At 38.1% G+C, this 18,633-nt stretch overlaps 1 protein-coding gene across 1 annotated transcript in view; it reads left to right on the top strand.

The window, feature by feature from the left end:
- Positions 1-3,523: 3,523 nt before the first annotated feature.
- The window catches only part of SCN2A (sodium voltage-gated channel alpha subunit 2), a 97,392-nt gene continuing 82,282 nt past the window's right edge, over positions 3,524-18,633 (top strand). Inside the window, exons 1-3 of the mRNA XM_077154038.1 lie at positions 3,524-3,617; positions 5,222-5,539; positions 6,444-6,562. Of these exons, the coding sequence (XP_077010153.1) occupies positions 5,273-5,539; positions 6,444-6,562 (386 nt within the window). The 5' untranslated portion in view covers positions 3,524-3,617; positions 5,222-5,272. The remainder of the gene's footprint in view (positions 3,618-5,221; positions 5,540-6,443; positions 6,563-18,633) is intronic.

Below are 18,633 nucleotides of genomic sequence, written 5' to 3' on the forward strand. Positions count from 1 at the left end.
ATATATGATATTTAATAGGCTAATCATTTCCTTTGTATAAAGTATATTTATCTTTAGAGTACTTGTTATTATAAATGTGGATCCTCTGTAGAGCAATAATAGACTTGTATAATATTTGTACCTACATATCCTTGCTTTATTATTGTCCTATCTTTCATATAACTACCGTATTTTGAAAATGTTATCATGTGAAATAATATGGCATAATTTTTTTTACATATTCAGAAAATATATGAAGAAAGTTGATAATCCTATTTTATAAATGAGAAAATGAAAAGAAATAAGACATCGAAAGGGAAACATGATAGAACAGTGACCAGAACTAAGAAAACTAATGCCTACATTTTTCCTTTTTGGATACTTAAAATAATAGTTTGCCTTTCCTATTTATTCAATGTTCTTCAAAAAATAGTATCTGGCTTTAAAAGTTATCGTATAAACACTTCTATCTGAAAAGTAAGGCAACTCATTGAAATTTAGGAATCTTGAGGTAATTTATATCATATAGCATTCTCATGGAATGTCAGTGCAGTGTTCACAAGGGTCAGAGCAAATGGAAAAAAACTAATGTGCATAAACACAAAATCACAATGAGATACCATTTCACACTCACTAGAATGGTTACTGTTAAAACAAAATGGAAAATTACAAATGTGGAGAGGATGTGGAGTAGTAAGAACACTCATTCATTGCAGGTGTGAACGTAAAATGACGCAGCTGCTGTGGAAAGCAGATCGACAGTTCCTCAGAAAGTCAATTATGGAACTACCATATGATCTGGCAATCCCTCTTCTAGGAATATACCCCCAAATAATTGAAAGCAGTGCTCAAACAGATATTTGTGCACATGATGTTCACAGTGGTGTAATTCACAAGTGCCAAAAGATGGAAGCAACCCAAGTTTCCATCAATGGATTATGTATAAATAAAATGTAGTGTATTTATACAATGGATTATCATTAGGCTGTAACAAGGAATGAAGTTCTGATACATGTGACAACAAGGATGAACCCTGGAAACATCATGTTGAGTGAAATAAGCTAGACACAAAAGGACAAATATTGCTTGAACTCACTGATATGAAATTCATAGGGTCAGAAACTAGACTAGGCTACTAGGGGCTGGGATGGGGTTAGGGATTGGAGTGTTAATGCTTAAATTATATCAAGTTTCCACTTGGGGTGATGGAAAATTTTGGTAATGGGTGGTGGTTATGGTAACACGACATCGTGAACAAAATCAACAGCAGTGAATAATATATTTAAAAGTGGTTAAAAGAGGAAATTATAGTTTGTATGTATGTTACTAAAATAAAAAAACATGAAACTATATAACACAGTGTATCTTAATGTAAACCATGGACTACAGTTAATAGTACAATTATAAATATGTTCTTTCATTAATTGTAACAAACATATCATATGAATACTAGGTGTTAATAATAGTGTGGTATATGGAAATCTTGTATTTTATGCATGCTGTTTCTGCAAACCTACAACTTCTCTAATTAAAAGAAAACAAATTAAAGAAAACTAATGTGCATTATTTCTGAAAAATGCATATTGGAAAATTAGAAAAAAAGAGTGCAATTCTTATTTCAAATCTATAGTACACAAAACTCTCTTTGAGATTGAAAAAATATTCAGGTGTTTCTCATTATAAGGCTTAGATGTTTTGGTAAAACATTTTGTGTTCATCCTTTTAAATAGTCTAAGACAATAGTGGTTAGCATTTCACCATGCTCACTTGTTAGGATCAATGGGAAAGAAAGGGGTGACACTGCAACTAATATTAAAAAAAAAAAAAGCACATATTTTGCTGTGTGCCTAATGGTGAATAACTGGCAATAAGATTTGAGAAGCACTGCTTCATAATCAAGAACCTGTATGCTGTAGCAGATGAATTGGTAGTGGTGGTACAGAGACTATCTTCAAAAGCAAAGTTGTAGCAGGTGAGTTTGCCATCTGCTTCCAAGGGTCAAGTAAGTGACTTAGGAGAGGCCAATCAGAACATGATATTTTCCTGGACAGAGTGGTTACTTCAGGCATGAGCTGTGGCCTAACTAGAATCGGTGGGATGGAATAAAATTTTTTTCTGGGTGTTTGTTTCTTTTGAACTTATGTCTGGGAAACTGGGAGGCTGAGGCTGGAGTTACTATAGTATCCTACTGCAACAAATCAAGAATTCCTAGAAAAGCTATCACTGTGCAAATCAGACCCAAAGAATGAATGTAACTAGTGCTGGTAATATCAATTGAGTTCCTGAATCATCCTATCCCCAGAGCTGGCCCTAGACAAAATATTCAGTTACATGAAACAGTAAATCCTTCCCCAACCCCTCAACCCTATCCCACCCCACCCCCTCTTTTTTTGGCTTAAGTTAGTTTGACTCAATCTTTAGTCTATTATAGAACAAAAGAAACCTGCTAGAATGACTGAACACACATTTCTGGCTATGCCTTCCCTTTGTATTTTTTCTCAAAAAATGCATCTTCTAATGAAAGTAATGAGACTAAAAAATATGCAGAAATGTATTGGTTAAATAATTAAGATGGATTATGATTATTATTGGTGTCACTGCCTGATATTTATTTAATGTTTTCTTTGGGCTTACATGAGCAGTGTTTACTTTTTATGACTGTCTGAATATTGTTCACAGATTGGTATCAGGAAGACTTTGAGTTTGAATCCTGACTGTATGATCTCAGGCTACTTTTTCTAAGCCCAATGTACTTCATTTTTTCAGTTTTCAAATAGAGATTATGAGAGCATTGTTTAATAGGGTTTGGGGGAAGATGAAATGATACAGTGCATGCAAAGAACTTATCCTAGTGACTGGCACGTGTTAAGCCTCACATGTTATCTATATTTCAGCTGAAAGACTGCCTTTGCCGTTCTTCCTTTCTGGTTGCTTTTCTGTCACTTAAGTCAGAGGCATAATAAGATTGCTGTATCATCAGGTTAATTTTTTTCCTAGGGGACAAAGGCCATCTCTATTGAATTAGCAAAGAACTTTTTTGAATTGCAGATGCTCTGGAGCTGAGGCTAACATCAAATCTTACTCTATGTGGGAATTCCATTAGTATAACTGCTTTTATTTTTAACCTTTCACTATTTACTCTCTCTTTATTTTATATTAAATTATTTATATTAATTGAATGATTTTCTGGCATAGCAAATAAAAAGCATGAACAGAAGCATTATCCATTAAAAAATTAATCATTGAAATGAACTAAGTCTTTTAAGTCTTTTTTTCTTTTCTTTTCTTTTTTTTTTGAGAAGCCCATAGATCAGTGCTCCATTCCTGAAACCTTTGTTGGGCTGCTAACTACGTTCCGTTTGTGTATACACTGTGAAGGTGTTTCTCTTTTCATTTCCCCGCCCTCTAGTGGTAGTTAAAACAATGCCACTTTGTAGTCCCTGCACAGGAAATGCCTGTTCCTACTTCAGTTACCAGAATCCTTTTACAGGAAGTTAGGTGTGGTCTTTGAAGGAGAATTAAAAAAAAAAAAAAAGAAAGAAAGAAAAAAGAAAAAAAATCATGATGGAATTTTAGCTGCAGTCTTCATGGTACCAGTTTATCAATCCCAAACTCTGGGTGTAAAAGATTCTGCAGGGGTAATGTTTTACTATTCTTATTATGCTTGTTCTCTGTGATGCTCCTCTACCTTTACTGTAGAATCCATGGGAAATATTCAGAGGGGACCACTTTCGTTTTGAAGCTGCTAGCTGCATGTTTTAGCTTGCCTCTTCTATTAGAACATCCAGGCATGGCAGTTCCCTCCCCCGAGAGTACAGGGACCATCTTCATGCCTATGTCTGTAGCTAGGTATGAGAGGTCTCTGGGGATGGGTGAGGAAAATGAGAGATGTTGTGGAGACACTGTGATACTGAGAGGGCAGTTTGCTAATATGATCATTGCAGCTCTGCTGATGTCTAAAAGATCCTGGTCTATTTCAAAAGAAAATGTTCTAGAAATGGTACTGTGGCTTATGTCTTGTAGGTTTCCCTCTGTTTTCTCTGGCATATGCTGCAGAGATTAACTGGATATTAATGAATTTTACTCTTAGAAAATGTATTTCATATATTTAAGTGGCAGCCTAATTCTTGAATGGTGCAGGCATTAAAATGGATTGAAATTTTAAAGTAGGAATAAATAGACAAATGATTTTATACAGATGACATCAGAAGCCAAGATGTTTAGTTGTATTGTTTAAAATAAAATAGAAACTTGCTACAGGTTCTGAGATAACATTTGGAATGACTGATATCATACCAGTAAAATTCAATTTACGTTATAGCAAAGACCCATATGAGTTTTTTTAAAAGATAAACTATCTTAAACTTTTTTTGCAAGTCCAAATTCTGAAATGGATACTCTTAGTTTGTTGTGTTGTATTTTTGTGAAATGGGCACTATTTGAGGAAATGAACTATCCATACAATATTTCTTAGGTACTGAAATTTTGTTAATTTGAGAAGCAATTACACTAGTTAGCAGCAGCTTGCTAAGCCAGGGGGTCCAAATTACAGGACCTCTGACGTGGGTGATTTCCTGCCAGTTTGGCAGGAGCTGGGTCCCTTCCTGTGCAGCTTCCGAGCAATTCCATAAACAATCGGGCATCCCTTGCTTCTTGTCCCATCCCCTTGCTTTCAAGCAGTATCTACATATGTTTCTCTAGCCTAGGATTTCAGAATTTCCAGAACTCTTTACCAGGTGCATTGATTTTTGAATAAGCACTTAAAAGGTGGTAACGTGAGCCAAAGGGAACATGGAAAAGATGGAGAAATACTCGCAAGATCCTCACACAGCCCATTTTCTATAATTTCATGTCATTTTTCATCTCTTATTTTAGATGTCTGTTTTTTTCTTTTTCAGAAAGGACGCTGAAAAAGATGGCTGCTAAAATATTCACAAAAGTGAAATAGCAAGCATAAGCCAGTGTCCTCCATTTCTGAGCACTGAATTGGATATTTTGCCACAAGTAGAACATTTTGGGGGTGGGAGAATATACCATTTAATAGACACCTACTAAATGTGGAAGATACATCTCTATGCAAACAAGTGAATGAATGTAGTAGAATTCTCTGAATGCCAAATGCAGCTGCCTTTTAGAAATATTATAGGTATCGTGGTTTATGGATTTTATCTCAGTTTCATGTAATTGCCACAGTCGTCTTTTATCTTAATGGACATTGCTTTTTTCCCCCCTGTTTCTCTAGCACTTTCTTATGCAAGGAGCTAAACAGTGATTAAAGGAGCAGGATGAAAAGATGGCACAGTCAGTGCTGGTACCACCAGGACCTGACAGCTTCCGCTTCTTCACCAGGGAATCCCTTGCTGCTATTGAACAACGCATTGCAGAAGAGAAAGCTAAGAGACCCAAACAAGAGCGCAAGGATGAGGATGATGAAAATGGCCCAAAGCCAAATAGTGACTTGGAAGCAGGAAAATCCCTTCCATTTATCTATGGAGACATTCCTCCAGAGATGGTGTCAGAGCCCCTGGAGGACCTGGACCCATACTATATCAATAAGAAAGTGAGTTCTTAGTCAAGTTGCCTTTACTTTCCTTACTTACTGATTACTTCAGTGCTAATCCCAGGGTGTTTGGTAAAGAATTCTGGGCCCCCTCCCCCTCTATCTAAGACATCACTGACTATGTAATGAGCACATTATCCTGGAAATCTTTTGGAAGCATCCACCCAAACCTCAATTTTTGTGACACAACAGAGAACTGAGAAGGCATCTTGCAGTGGGGTATTGAGGAAATGCAAAAAGCTGTTTGCCTTCTTGAATACCTCTTATTCTTCAATACAGTGAAAATTGACCCCAATTCTTTTACAAGATAGAGAAGCAAAAAGTGAAAACTAGGAATCATTTATGAAAATCTGGCTTTATATTTCCATGAGCAGTATCTAAATACCTCTTTATGCTCTCTAATTCTATAAAAGGTACCTTGATCTTTAGCAGGTTTATGCCTTCATACTAGACTTTGCCCTCTCTATTACTCTTACAGAAGAAGTAATAGCAGATGTCTTACAAGTGCCAAAAAGTTCTAGCAAAGAACACCCCTGTAAAACCCTGAAATTCTCATGAGAAAATTTTTATCTCGTGGCAGAAATGAAGTTTCTTTTTGGTGCTTTATGTGAATTATAAATGCAGTTGACAGAGGCTGATATTAAAATTTGGTAAAGATCTTAAGAATTCCTTTGACATTAACCAAATTTTCTTTATTTTTTTCTTTGAGTCCTCATGTCACTCATCAAATTTAGTAAAGCTCAGAAAGAAATCACACCTATCATCATGTCATATGTTAGTAATTAGTATATCACCTTATTTTTTATGGGACAATGATTTATAAATGATGGTCTCACATTTGTGTTACAGAATCCTTTATATTTATCCTAAATTCTATTTTACTTGTTGTGTTTTTCTTTTTCAGACATTTATAGTATTGAATAAAGGGAAAGCAATCTCTCGATTCAGTGCCACCTCTGCCCTGTATATTTTAACTCCCTTCAACCCTATTAGAAAATTAGCTATTAAGATTTTGGTACATTCATATCCTTTTTGCAAATAGCCACTTAATATGATTTTCCTACTTGACAGAATTTTCAGATAGAGCATTTTTCCTAACTCTATGTGACTGGCAGTGTTATGAGTTCTTTTCTCTTTTCTTACTCAAAAGTTAGCATATTGCATAATAAAGTCATACGTAAGTGCGTTAGTTTTTCTAATCTAAGTATTTCTTTTATCTGACTTACTTCTTCTCTCTTTCTTTCTTTTTTCCTCTACTCTCTAATGAGTTGCTTGCTACATCTCAGTTTTTTCCATTAATTTGACTGTAATACAAGATTTCCTTTTATAGGTCTTAAAATTTTATGTTATATAATGGAGCAAAGTCCATGAGCAAATATTCTTTGCTGTTTTTCCATTTGGAAAATATAAACATAATTTGAATTATACACTTTTATATATTTTTGTCTTATTTTTTCTACTTTTTGCTTTTCATTTCAATGTTTGAAAGTGTTGTTAGTAAATGTATACAATTGTGAGTCTACAAAAACTAACCTTTCAAATATTTATCTAAATTATTTTCCCAATAGCATTCCCATTGATTTACTTTCCTGTTTCTTCCTTTCTCTCTTTCCCTCCCTCTTTTCCCTCCTCTCTCTTTTCTCTCTCTTTTGCCAGCGTGCCTATCTTTTATTCAAGTCACAGTTTCTGAACAATTATTGCTTTCCAAAGGCTTTATGTCTGTCTACCCATATTTTCCTCATTTTACTTTTCATTCTCCTTATTTGAGATTTCTAGTTCCTAGAATTGGATTTATGACACATTTGTAGGAGAAAGGAATTCAGTTTACTCCTGGAAGCTAGATGGTATAGCTGGGAATAAAAGGTTTTATTCCAGATAAAATAAAACCTGGTGGTCTGGCTGAGAGCCAGGCCTGGAAAAAGTCAAAGATTCAAAGGTTTGGAAGACTGGGGCTGTGCCAGGTAGGAGCATTTACAGGAAGAAAAGAGAAGACTTAGCAGGATGACTGATATGCATCAAGAAACAGTTGTAAGGAAGGAGAAACTGAAATTTAAGCAAATTGTCAGATAGGGCAACTTTTAATATTCTTTCTTCTGTAGAAAGGATCATTGCTTGGGATGCCATGAGATTGTGAGCCCAGGACTTGACTCTAACAAACTAACAAAATATTTGAATTAGATTAGCTAAGGAATTAGATAAAGTAGGGAATTCAGAAGACAGGATAAGTGTGGTCCAAGCGACTCTCCATAGTTCTCCAGGAGAAGGGTGCAAAGCGTGTTCCAGGCTTGCCTGGCATATGGTAAATACTGTTTTTAGAAGTATGGCATTCTGGAATTCAGTCCCCTTTCAATTTCCAGTTTATTTCCCCCCCTCAAGTTTTGCATAGACGTCAACATATTTTCATTTGCTACTCATGTTTTATGTATTAAAATTTCATAATTTTTTGTAAATTACCTTTAACCTATAATTTATTTCTTATATCTGATTTTAAAGTTAGAGAACTCAGTTGTACAGAGAGGAAAAAACATCTTTAAGTGAGCAGTAAAGTAGGGATTTACATTTGGGTCTCCGGGATTATAAATTATGATCTATTATTATTTTATGAGTATTTATAATCTGTGCACTGAATGAATCCTTTCATAAATTATTTATTATATTTTAAGGTAATTAATACCCCATAGGTAAATATAATTTATTTATGAAATTACATGGAAAACTCAGGACTTAGCCCAATAATTTGTTTGTAGTAGGCACTGAGAGTGTACAATTGAATAAATAAATGACTAATAATCAGAAGTTGGAGAATTAGATAAAGAAAAAGTGACACAGTTTCAGTTTATATGAGTGAAAAAAATCTATTCCCTATTCCCTATTCCTTCTCCATTCCCTGGTAGACTAGAATATTCTAGATTCTGACTGTTTTGCCTTAAAATTCTATATGGGCATTATGCATTTCTTTGAAAATCTCATGAAAGCTATACTTCCCCACCCTAAAATCCTGAAGTTCCAATTTATGACTCTCCAGGAAAAGAGAATGGAAAAGGCAAGAAAATGTCTGAGAGTGGAGGTCAGAGGCTGAAATTGTAAGTCATGGTAAGGGCACAGAATTTACTCTGAATGAGAAGGGGGAGATGACTGGAGAGTTTTCAGCAGAAAAGTGGCATGGCCTGACTCACATTTCTAAAGAATTACACAGGCATGTAGTGTAGACTTCCTGCCGGGGGGAAGGTGTGAAACAAGGAGGTGGATTGGGGTGATCATGAAGGCAAGAAATTGTGTCTGCTTGGACCATGTTCTATACAATGAGGGTGGTAAAATATTATCAAATTTAAATGTATTTTGCAGAGGAACTGACAGGACTTGCTAGGAATTGGATGTGGGTTATGAGGGAATGAGAGGAGCTAAGAATGACTCCAAGTGTTTTGTCTGATCAAGAAAGGATAATAGAGTTGTTATTTACTGAGCTTGGGAAGATTTCTGGTGGAGCAAAATTAAGAGCTTGGTTTTGAGTATTTTATGTTTGAAATGCCTATTAGACATCCAGTGAAGGTGCTGAGGTCTTAGGTGAACATATATGCCTGGTGTTCAGGAAAGGGCAGGAACTAGAGATAAAACTTTGGAAAAATGTCAGTGTAGGGAGGGCAATAGAAATCATGAGATTTGATTAGGCCACCAAAGACCTGGGACATTGCAAATTATGCAACTAGTGCTGAACTGCCTATCATTCACAGGGGGTAGGAAATTTTGGTTTCAAAAAAACCTATATTCAAACTCCACCTCTGAGATGTACTTATATGCTACGTGACCTTGGGCCAAGTTACAACAACTGTTGTCTCCATCTATAAGATTGTAGTCATTATTTATACATCAATAATAATAAGATGTAATATAAATATCTGGTATTATGTCTAGCACGTAGTAGGTATTTAATAAATGGTAGCTATGACTGCTATTATTGTTATTGGAAGTAGTAGGTATAATTCTAACTGATTGCTACAAGGTTATCAAAAAAAAATTCTCTCATATTGCTTAAGAAATTCCACAAATAATTCTATATAATTCACCACTATCTTCTAGCTCGAATTTGGAAACAAAATGTTTATATGGCACCAGAGTTTGGAAGTATGGTGTTGTTGGTCCCAAACTTATAATATTGCCAATGAGGTAATTGAGGCTCATGGATGTTTACTGTCTTTCTAAGGCTACACTTTTTATCAGTGGCAGAGCTAAGAATTCCAACCAGGTCTCCTGAATCCCAGCCCAAGGATTTTTGCATTATCCGTCCAACAGAAGAAAACTGATTCTTATCCTCCAGGTATAACACCCTGAAGGCACTGCCAAGGTCTCCATGCATTTTTTTTTTTTTTAACATAGGCAGGCACCAGAAATCAAACCTGAGTCTACAGTATGGCAGGCAAGAACTCTGCCAGTAAGCCATCATGGCCCGCCCAGTCTCCATGCATTTTAAAAACTTTTCAGTGGGTCAGATTTAACTTATTAAGAACTTGGCTTATTAGCTAATCCCAAATTTACATAGTACCCAATGTACAAATAAAAAACATGGTTTTCCATGCAAAGAACTATAAAGGTATGTAGAAAAGAGGGAAAACAGCTTATAATTTCCATTTCTTCTGCTTTCAGTGATCAAAAGATATCATGTAATTATCTATTGGCAAGTAGGAGTTTGTTAATGCCATTTTAAAACCCAAGAGTTGAACAATATATATTTGACATTTACACAATATTTCTCCTAAACTCAGAAATATGCATTGGTTAGAAAAAGATCTACCTATTCTGTTTTGAACTCTCCATTTTTTATGTTAAAAAACCTCTAACATAAAACTATTTTCTACTGTTAGCCATATATGTGTATATATATGTGTATATACACACACATATATATGTACACACACACACACACACACACACACACACACACACAACAGGTCAAAAACTTCCCTGCACCTTCTTTAATATTAGTTCTTAGTACAAAGTCCTTAAACAGAAATGCAAACAACATCCTTCCCTTTGTGTCAGAAAATTTTCACATTTTTCTATTCAATATACAGAAATTTATTGGCAATAAAAATACTGTATCTTCTAAGAAAGGTGTTAGTATTCTTATCCCCGTTTATATAAGAAAACAGAGACTTAAAGAATTAAACACATTACCCGAGGCCACATGGTTGGTAAAATATATATTTGGTCTATGGTTCCTTGAATTAAAGTACATACTACTTCATTCTACCTACATGGATACAGGCTAGCTAGACATGCCAGAAACTTAATTATCCAGGCTCTGGGTGAAAAGCTACCATTTTTGGTATAAACTTGAAGAAGTTTTGCTCATCATATATACATAGGAAATAGTTTACATTTGGCAACTGGGGCTAGTATCAATCAATAGGTTACACGTTTTTATTAATACTTGCTGTAAAAAAACTTGATAGATTAAGAGATATTTTTCTGAAAAAATATATCAAAGTGGTTAAGAAAATATTGTTCAGAAATACATTGTTGCTTTGAGAAATGCATTATAGTTTATGTCTTGGCCTGTGTATTTAGAGAATAATGTGAAGTATATTCAGTTTGCTACTAGTTCTAGCCTCTTGAAATCTCCTAAAGTGTGGAGTTTCTATACCTTTACAATGTATGGTATCACTGATGCAAAATCCATACCTACATTCTTTTTTTTACATTTGGATATTTCTTATGATTATTTGAAACTTTGCTATTTTAGTCATTCACAAAAATTCAGAAATATGAAGAGTATGTGGCAAAATAAATTCACAGTGATTTAATAAAGTTAATGAATTTTGAAACAGAGACACCTATTAAAACAAAGGCATAAAAACTTAACTCTGTTTTAAAAGCAAAATCATTTTATTTGTTTTCCTTTTTAGTGTCGGTCATGCAGTGCATGCAATGTGGAAAATATCGTTTTTAGCATAATGCTTATTAACCGACTTACTGAATAATAATCATTATTTTTGTTAATTCATATTAAAATTATATTTTACTTTATCTGATTAAATTCTACCATTAAAAAAGCGTGAATAATTTAAAAGGCATGAAACCATGCTTCAGTCCTTTATTTGAGATAGATATTATTAGGCTAAGTGAATTTCTATCTTACATTTATTCTATGACCTCCCCTTCAAAGATAATTATAGAAATCTGTATATTTGATATATGAGGAAACAAATTTTATCCTGTATTTTTGTATGACATCACCAAATTCATCAAGAATCATTAAAAAGTAAAACAAATCACTCCATTTAGGAATAAACAAATTGCAAATCAGCATCATTTAACAGTTAGCTGACTGTGTGAAATGGCAAGAATATCCTGGTGAACAATATAGACGTAATTCCTGACCTCATGAGACTGACATTCTACAGAAAAGACCATTAGTAAATTAATCTTAGAAGAAATAGTGTAAGGTGCTTCAGGTATTGTGCTGGTTTGAAGATGTTATGTACTCCAGAAAAGCCATATTCTTTTTCCTAATCCAATCTTGTGGGGCAGAGCTATTATTTAGGGTGAAACTTCTTGATTAGGTTTTTTCTATGGTGACGTGACATGCCCAAGTGGGCGTGGCCTTTTGATTAGATTACTTCCATGGAGATATGATGCACCCAACTATGAGTGTGAACTTTTGATTAGATAGAAAAGTAACTCCACCATTCAAGGTGGGTCTTAATTAGTTTACTGGAGTCTTTAAAAGAGCCAACATAGATGCAGACACTTGGAGATACTTGGAGTGCTGACAGAGAAAGCTTAGGCTCAAATGTTTTGACATGCAGAGGAAAACACCAGAAGGACCCACAGGATCTGGAAGAGCCATTTGAAACCAGAGAAGCCCAGCAGATGTTGAGAGATGCTAAGCAAGCCAGAACCAAGAATTTTGCCCTGGCAAAGCTAAGTAAAGGGCCCACACATACTTTGAGAGGAAGTCGCAGGAAAGTACAAAGCAATGAACTGGGAGCAAGGGCCTCAGATGCTAGCCATGTGCCTTCCCAGCCAACAGAAAAATCGAGGACATCATTTTGCCTTTCTTTGAAATCAAGGTATCTTTCTCTGGATGCCTTAGTTTGGACATATTTAAGGCCTTAGAACTGTAAACTTGTAACTTAACAAATCCCCTTTATGGAAACCATTCCAACTCAGTGATGCTGTGGGGCACACTGAAAGAGAGACCACATAATTCAAATCTGAAAGTCAATTTGGAGTCTTTGTTAGCGGGCCGGCGACTGCCTCAGAAACTTCCAAGAAGGAAGATTCAGACAACAGCCTCCAGAGGTTTTCAAGGTGTGCTTGTAAAGGCTAAAATCATGTTGTGGTTTTGCAGTTGCTAGCAAGCAAGCGTATCATAGAAGCAGAAAAATGCCATTAGCTGTTGCCAAAACACATCCCATTCTCTCAGTTTCCTAACATTGGTTATTGTTTAACTCTTGGGGACATTCCACCCCAGTGTTGTGGGGACTTTCCCTGCTCAGGCCTGATTGATTGCTCCTGGCCCTCCACAGTCCCCACTGGTTTTATGAGAGAATTAAATCATTGTTTCTTTACTTTGATTATAAACTTGCAGATATTGGGTTCCAAGGACTAATAATTTAACAGTTTGTATTGTTTTTTGTACGTATGAGTTTAGACAGTTGATTACACAGGGTACAAACATTAAGCTTAATTATATGAGACTTAGGGGCCCTGCTATGGCAGACAAGAGCATGGTCAGCCATGGGGACCAGGAAAATAAGTTTTCATATCACTGGCAGGGGTCCTGTCCACTGGGCCTCCAAGGTGGCTGGCTGAAACTTCTTTATCCAGACTAGGTCTCCAGGCTGCACCTGAAGTAGATCTTTTTTAGGGGCAGGATTTGTTGGTCCCAGATGGGCTGCCTTCACCAGTTCCTGAGTTTGCTGGGTGGCAGATTGCAGGGCCTGTAACGATTTTAGAAGAGAATGGTTATTTAATTTAGCTATTTTTTCTTCTCCCAATTTAGGGATTAGTAGGGGTTGTTGCCCGAACATGATTTTATATGGAGTAATTCCCTTAACATCGGGAGTACATTTAGTTTTTAGGAGGGCAATTGGAAGGAGACCCACCCAGTTTTCGCCAGTCTCGAGCTTTAGTTTATTTAAAGTTTCCTTTCTTGTTTTATTTATTCTTTTAATTTGCCCTGAACTCTGTGGCCTATAAATGCAATGTAATTTTCATTTGATATTTAATATTTTTGCTAAAAATTGTGTAACTTGGGTGATGAATGCCAGCCCATTGTCGGACCCCGTTGCAGTTGGGAGGCCAAATTGGGGGACAATTTCAGAAACTACTTTTTTTATTATTATTATTTGTGCTGTCTTGGTTCTGATAGGAAATGCGTCAGTCCATCCGAGAAGGTGTCAATGAAGACTAACAGGTATTTGTATCCGTATGGACCTGGTAATATTTCTGTGAGGTCTATTTCCCACTGTTCCCTTGGGGCTTGTCCCCTCAGCCTAGTTCCTTGGGGTATTTCTTTCTCTCGGCTAGAATTTACCTGGGCACAGATGTGGCATCTGGATGGTACCTGCCAGGCTTGTTGTTGTAATCGGGGAATGCAGTAATCTCTCTCTAAGAGTTCAGTTAGTTTTGTACTGCCCAGGTGTGTACTTTGGTGAACTGGGTAATCAAATTTTTCCCCAGGTGCTCTAGCACTAGGATTCTCCCATCCGGGAGAATTTTCCGACCATCTGGATCTGTTTTAGTGCCCAGAGTTTCGCCCAGTCTAATTTCTTCCCCGGCATATTTTGGAGGGCTCGGCAGCACTTGCCCCGGTAAAACAGGAAGTATCTGCAGCATCCCCACTGGTTTTTGGGCAACTCTTTTGCCGTTTTATCAGCCAAGGCATTTCCTTTGGCAATTTGAGTTTCGACAGTCTGATGTCCTTTGCAATGTATAACAGCTGCCCTTTTTGGCAACCACATAGCCTCTAGCAAGGCAAGTATTTTGAGTATATTTTTTATTTCCTTTCCTCCCAGTGTTAAAAGTCCCTGCTCCAGATATAGTGCCCCATGGATGTGTGCAGTTGCAAAGGCATATTTGCTGTCTGTACAGATGTTGACAACCTTCCCTTTTTCCCACCTTAGAGCCTGGGTCAGAGCTATTAGTTCGGCCCTTTTGGCTGAGACCCAATAGCCCAACTGGGTCTAGTTTTTGTAATAAGTTTTTGGTTGCCTTTTTGCAGTTTGACAGGTTATTAGCTGCCAGTAAGAAGTCATCCACATATTGTAGGAGGGTTATCTCTGGATGCTCTTGTCTAAAATGAGCCAGATCCTGGCTTAAGGTCTCATCAAACAGGGTAGAAGAATTTTTGAAACCCTGCGGCAACCGAGTCCAGGTTAGTTGTCCAGAGAACCCCCCTCTGGGTCAGTCCATTCAAAAGCAAAGATGGGTTGACTTACCGTGGCCAGGGAAAGCAAAAAGAAGGCATCCTTTAAGTCCAGAACAGTGTAGACCTGCTGGCTGGGAGGTAACAGGCTCAAGAGCGTATATGGGTTAGGCACAGTGGGGTGAATGGTTTCAATTCTTTTGTTTACCTTTCAGAGATCTTGTACTGGCTGGAAATTATCGGTCCCAGGTTTTCAGACAGGAGAAGTGGGGTGTTCCAGGCCAAATGGCAGGGGACTAGGATACCTGCCTCCAGGAGTCTTTTGATATGGACTGCAATGCCTTTTTTAGCCTTTAAGCTTATTGGGTATTGTCGGACTTTGATTGGGGTGGTGGTGCTAGTCAGCTGGACAACAATGGGGGGCTGGTGGGCAGCTAATCCTGGTAGGTTAGTTTCTGCCCATACGCCTGGTTTTTTTTTTTTTTTAATTCCCACAGATATGGGCCTGGGGCCAGCAACGCCACTTCTGCAGTAAGTAAATATTCTTCCGATAAGGGGCAAGTGAGGAGGATTGCCGAGGGGTTTGTATTGAAGGAGAGCTTGGCCGAATCATTTTTGAAAGAGATGGTGGCTTGTAATTTCTGGAAAAAGTCTATCCCCAAAAGGGGATACAGGCACTCTGGCATTACAAGAAATGAGTGGGTGACAGTTCCTTCCCCAAGGTTAGTGGTCCCAGTCTTAGTCCATGGGTAAGGCTTTGTCTTTCCTGTTGCTCCCTGTATGGGGATTTTTTCCTTAGATATGGGCCCTTCTGCCTGCTGGGGGATGGAGAAGGGTCCCCAGAATCCACAAGATATTTTATAGGCTTGCCCCCAATTTCTAAGGTGACCTTGGGCTCCCAGGGGCTCAATGGAATGGAGCCTTGGCCCTGTCAATTTGCCTTTTCAACTAGAATGGGGGCTGGTTTCAGTCCTTTAAGTCCTCTTTTAGGGCATTCATTTTTCCAATGTCCGTTTTCTTTGCAGTAGGTGCATTGGTTTGCACCTAGGCCCAATCTTTTTCCTTGGTTTCCTTTTCTTTTTTCAACAGTTTTCCGTTTACCTTTTTGTTTTTCCTGTTCAGCCATTGTGGATACTAAAATTTTGGTTATTTTTTGGACTGCATGGTCCTGGGGTCATCTCTGTTATTAAAAGTGTTTTGGGCAATTTCTATCAGTTCAGACAGCACTTTACCTTTAAATCCTTCTAGTTTCTGTAATTTTTTTCTTATATCTGGGGCCAACTGGGTGACAAATGCTGTATTTACAGCTCGCCTATTTTCGGGCGTCTCTAGATTTATAGGGGGGCACAAGCTGTATGCCTCAAGGAGGCGTTCAAGGAAAGCAGCCAGAGATTCATCCAGCTTTTGTATGGTTTCACTTACCTGAGACAAGTTGGTCGGCTTCTTGGCCACTGCTCGTATTCCCCGGAGTAGAGTCTAGTGATACTGTCTAGCCTCCTTACCTCTCTCAGTGTTGGGGTCCCATCCGGGATTGGTGGAGGGGAACACAGCCTCTAATAGGGTTGATTCAGAGGTCGGTTGTCCATCATGTTCAAGAATTAACTTCCTGGCCTCTCTTCTGACTCAGTCTCGTTCCTCGGAAGTGAAGAGGGCCTGGAGGAGCTGTTGGCAGTCATCCCAGATGGGCTGGTGGGTAAAAAAAGACAGTCTCCAAGAGGAAGATGAGCCCTTGGGGCTTTTCAGAGAAAGAGGGATTCTGGTTTTTCCAATTATATAGATTGCTAGAGGAAAAGGAGATATAGACCATGAAAGATGGGTGGTCATCCCCTGGGGCAGGGCCAACCTGCCTCAAGGGTAAAACTGGAGCTCCAGAAGAATTCAGTGATTGTGAACCAGAAGAAGGTTGGTAAGCAGAGCCACTTCTGGTATGGGGGGGACTGAAGGTCACCTCTTGGCTATTAGAGGGGCTGGTTGCCACCTCCTGGCCATTTCTCCCCTCTGGTCTTAGAGGGGGCGGACGGGCTGTTGGGTATGGGGGAGGGTCCATCAAGAGTGGATCCTCCAATGGTCCTGTCAATACTGGGATTCCATTAGCCCTTTCTTTTTGAGAGGTTTTTATAAAGAGGGCCGTTTTGGCTCTGGGGGATCTTTCTTTTGGGGACTCCAGGCAAGACTGTAACCACTTGGGTTTTCTGTTAAAATTTCAATCCAAATTAGTATATAGGGGATTTGGTCAGGGTGGCCTGGATTAGCAAAATTGTCCTTTGGACTTTATAAACCACAGATAGATCTGTGGTTCCCTCATGAGGCCAGCCAGAACCAAAAGTTGGCCACTCCCTTGAGCAGAATTTTTTTTAAGTTGAAAGCGTTGACAGGGGCTCTGTAGTCTCCAGCCTTCTACTGAAATTCCTGGAAATTTTTCAGAAAACATTGAAGGGGAGTACAGACAGATGAACTTGACTGACCCATGGCAATTATGACAAGAATGACACACAATGCGACAAGACCAACAGATGAGGGAAGGGACAAACTAAACCAAGACACACAAAAGCTTTGTCCTTAATTGATTCCTAACCAGAAGCCCCAGGCAATGTCTTGCTCCGGGACCTGACCTTGGAAGTAATGCTGCGTCCAGCCTTCCAGAGGTCCTCACTGGATCCAATAACAGACCCGTACTCACCGGTGAGGTTTCCAGAAACAGATGACTCCACCAGATTTTGTATAATTTCGGAAGGTCCTGTAGAACCAGCCCGGTTCCTGGTCCTTGCCTGGGGCAGAGGAATATCTCTCTGAGGACTTCCCCCAGGCTGGACCTCAGTTCCAGGGGCAATCCCCAGGACCTGTGGTCACCAGATGTCCCATTAGGGACAATCTCGCTGGGACCTCCAAATGTTGTTTGGCGCACCGAAAGAGAGACCACATAATTCAAAACTGCAAGCCAATTTGGAGTCTTTATTAGTCGGCCGGTGACTGCCTCAGAAACTTCCAAGAAGGAAGATTCAGAGAACAGCCCCCAGAGGTTTTCAAGGTATGCTTATAAAGGCTAAAATCATGTTGTGGTTTTGCAGTTGGTAGCAAGCAAGCATATCACAGAAGCAGAAAAATGCCTCTAGCTGTTGCCAAAACACATCCCATTTTCTCAGTTTCCTAACATTGGTTATTGTTTAACTCTTGGGGACCTTCTTCCCTGCTCAGGCCTGATTGATTGCTCCTGACCCTCCACAAGTGGCAGAATTTTCTTGCCTACCATGCTGGAGACCAAGGTTCAATTCCTGGTGCCTACCCATGCAAAAAAACAAAAACAGAAGCCATTCCATTTCTGGTATATTGCATTCGAGCAGCTTTAGCAAACTCAAACAGATTTGTATAACTAGTGGATGTATGCATGTCAGGAGGTGTTGTGAATGACTTTCTACTAAAAATGACTTTTAAACTAAGTACTAAAGAAAGAATACAAGTTTGCTAAGGTGAAGAAGAAAGCATTGAAGGAAGAATTAGTGGCATTTGCAGAGACCCTGATTTGGGAAAGAGAACATTACATTTGAAGACCTAACACAAATAGAATATTATTTGAATGGAGAGAGTGCAATGAAGGGTAATGAAGATGAAACTGGAAGAGAAAAAAGGTCACATTTCTTAGAATCCTGAATCAATATGAAGACATTTGATCATCATCTTAAGAGTAACTAAGGTTAAGCAAAAGCCACTGAAAGCATCATATTTA

Source organism: Tamandua tetradactyla, chromosome 3 (assembly GCF_023851605.1).
Source record: "Tamandua tetradactyla isolate mTamTet1 chromosome 3, mTamTet1.pri, whole genome shotgun sequence".
Lineage (NCBI taxonomy): Eukaryota > Metazoa > Chordata > Mammalia > Pilosa > Myrmecophagidae > Tamandua > Tamandua tetradactyla.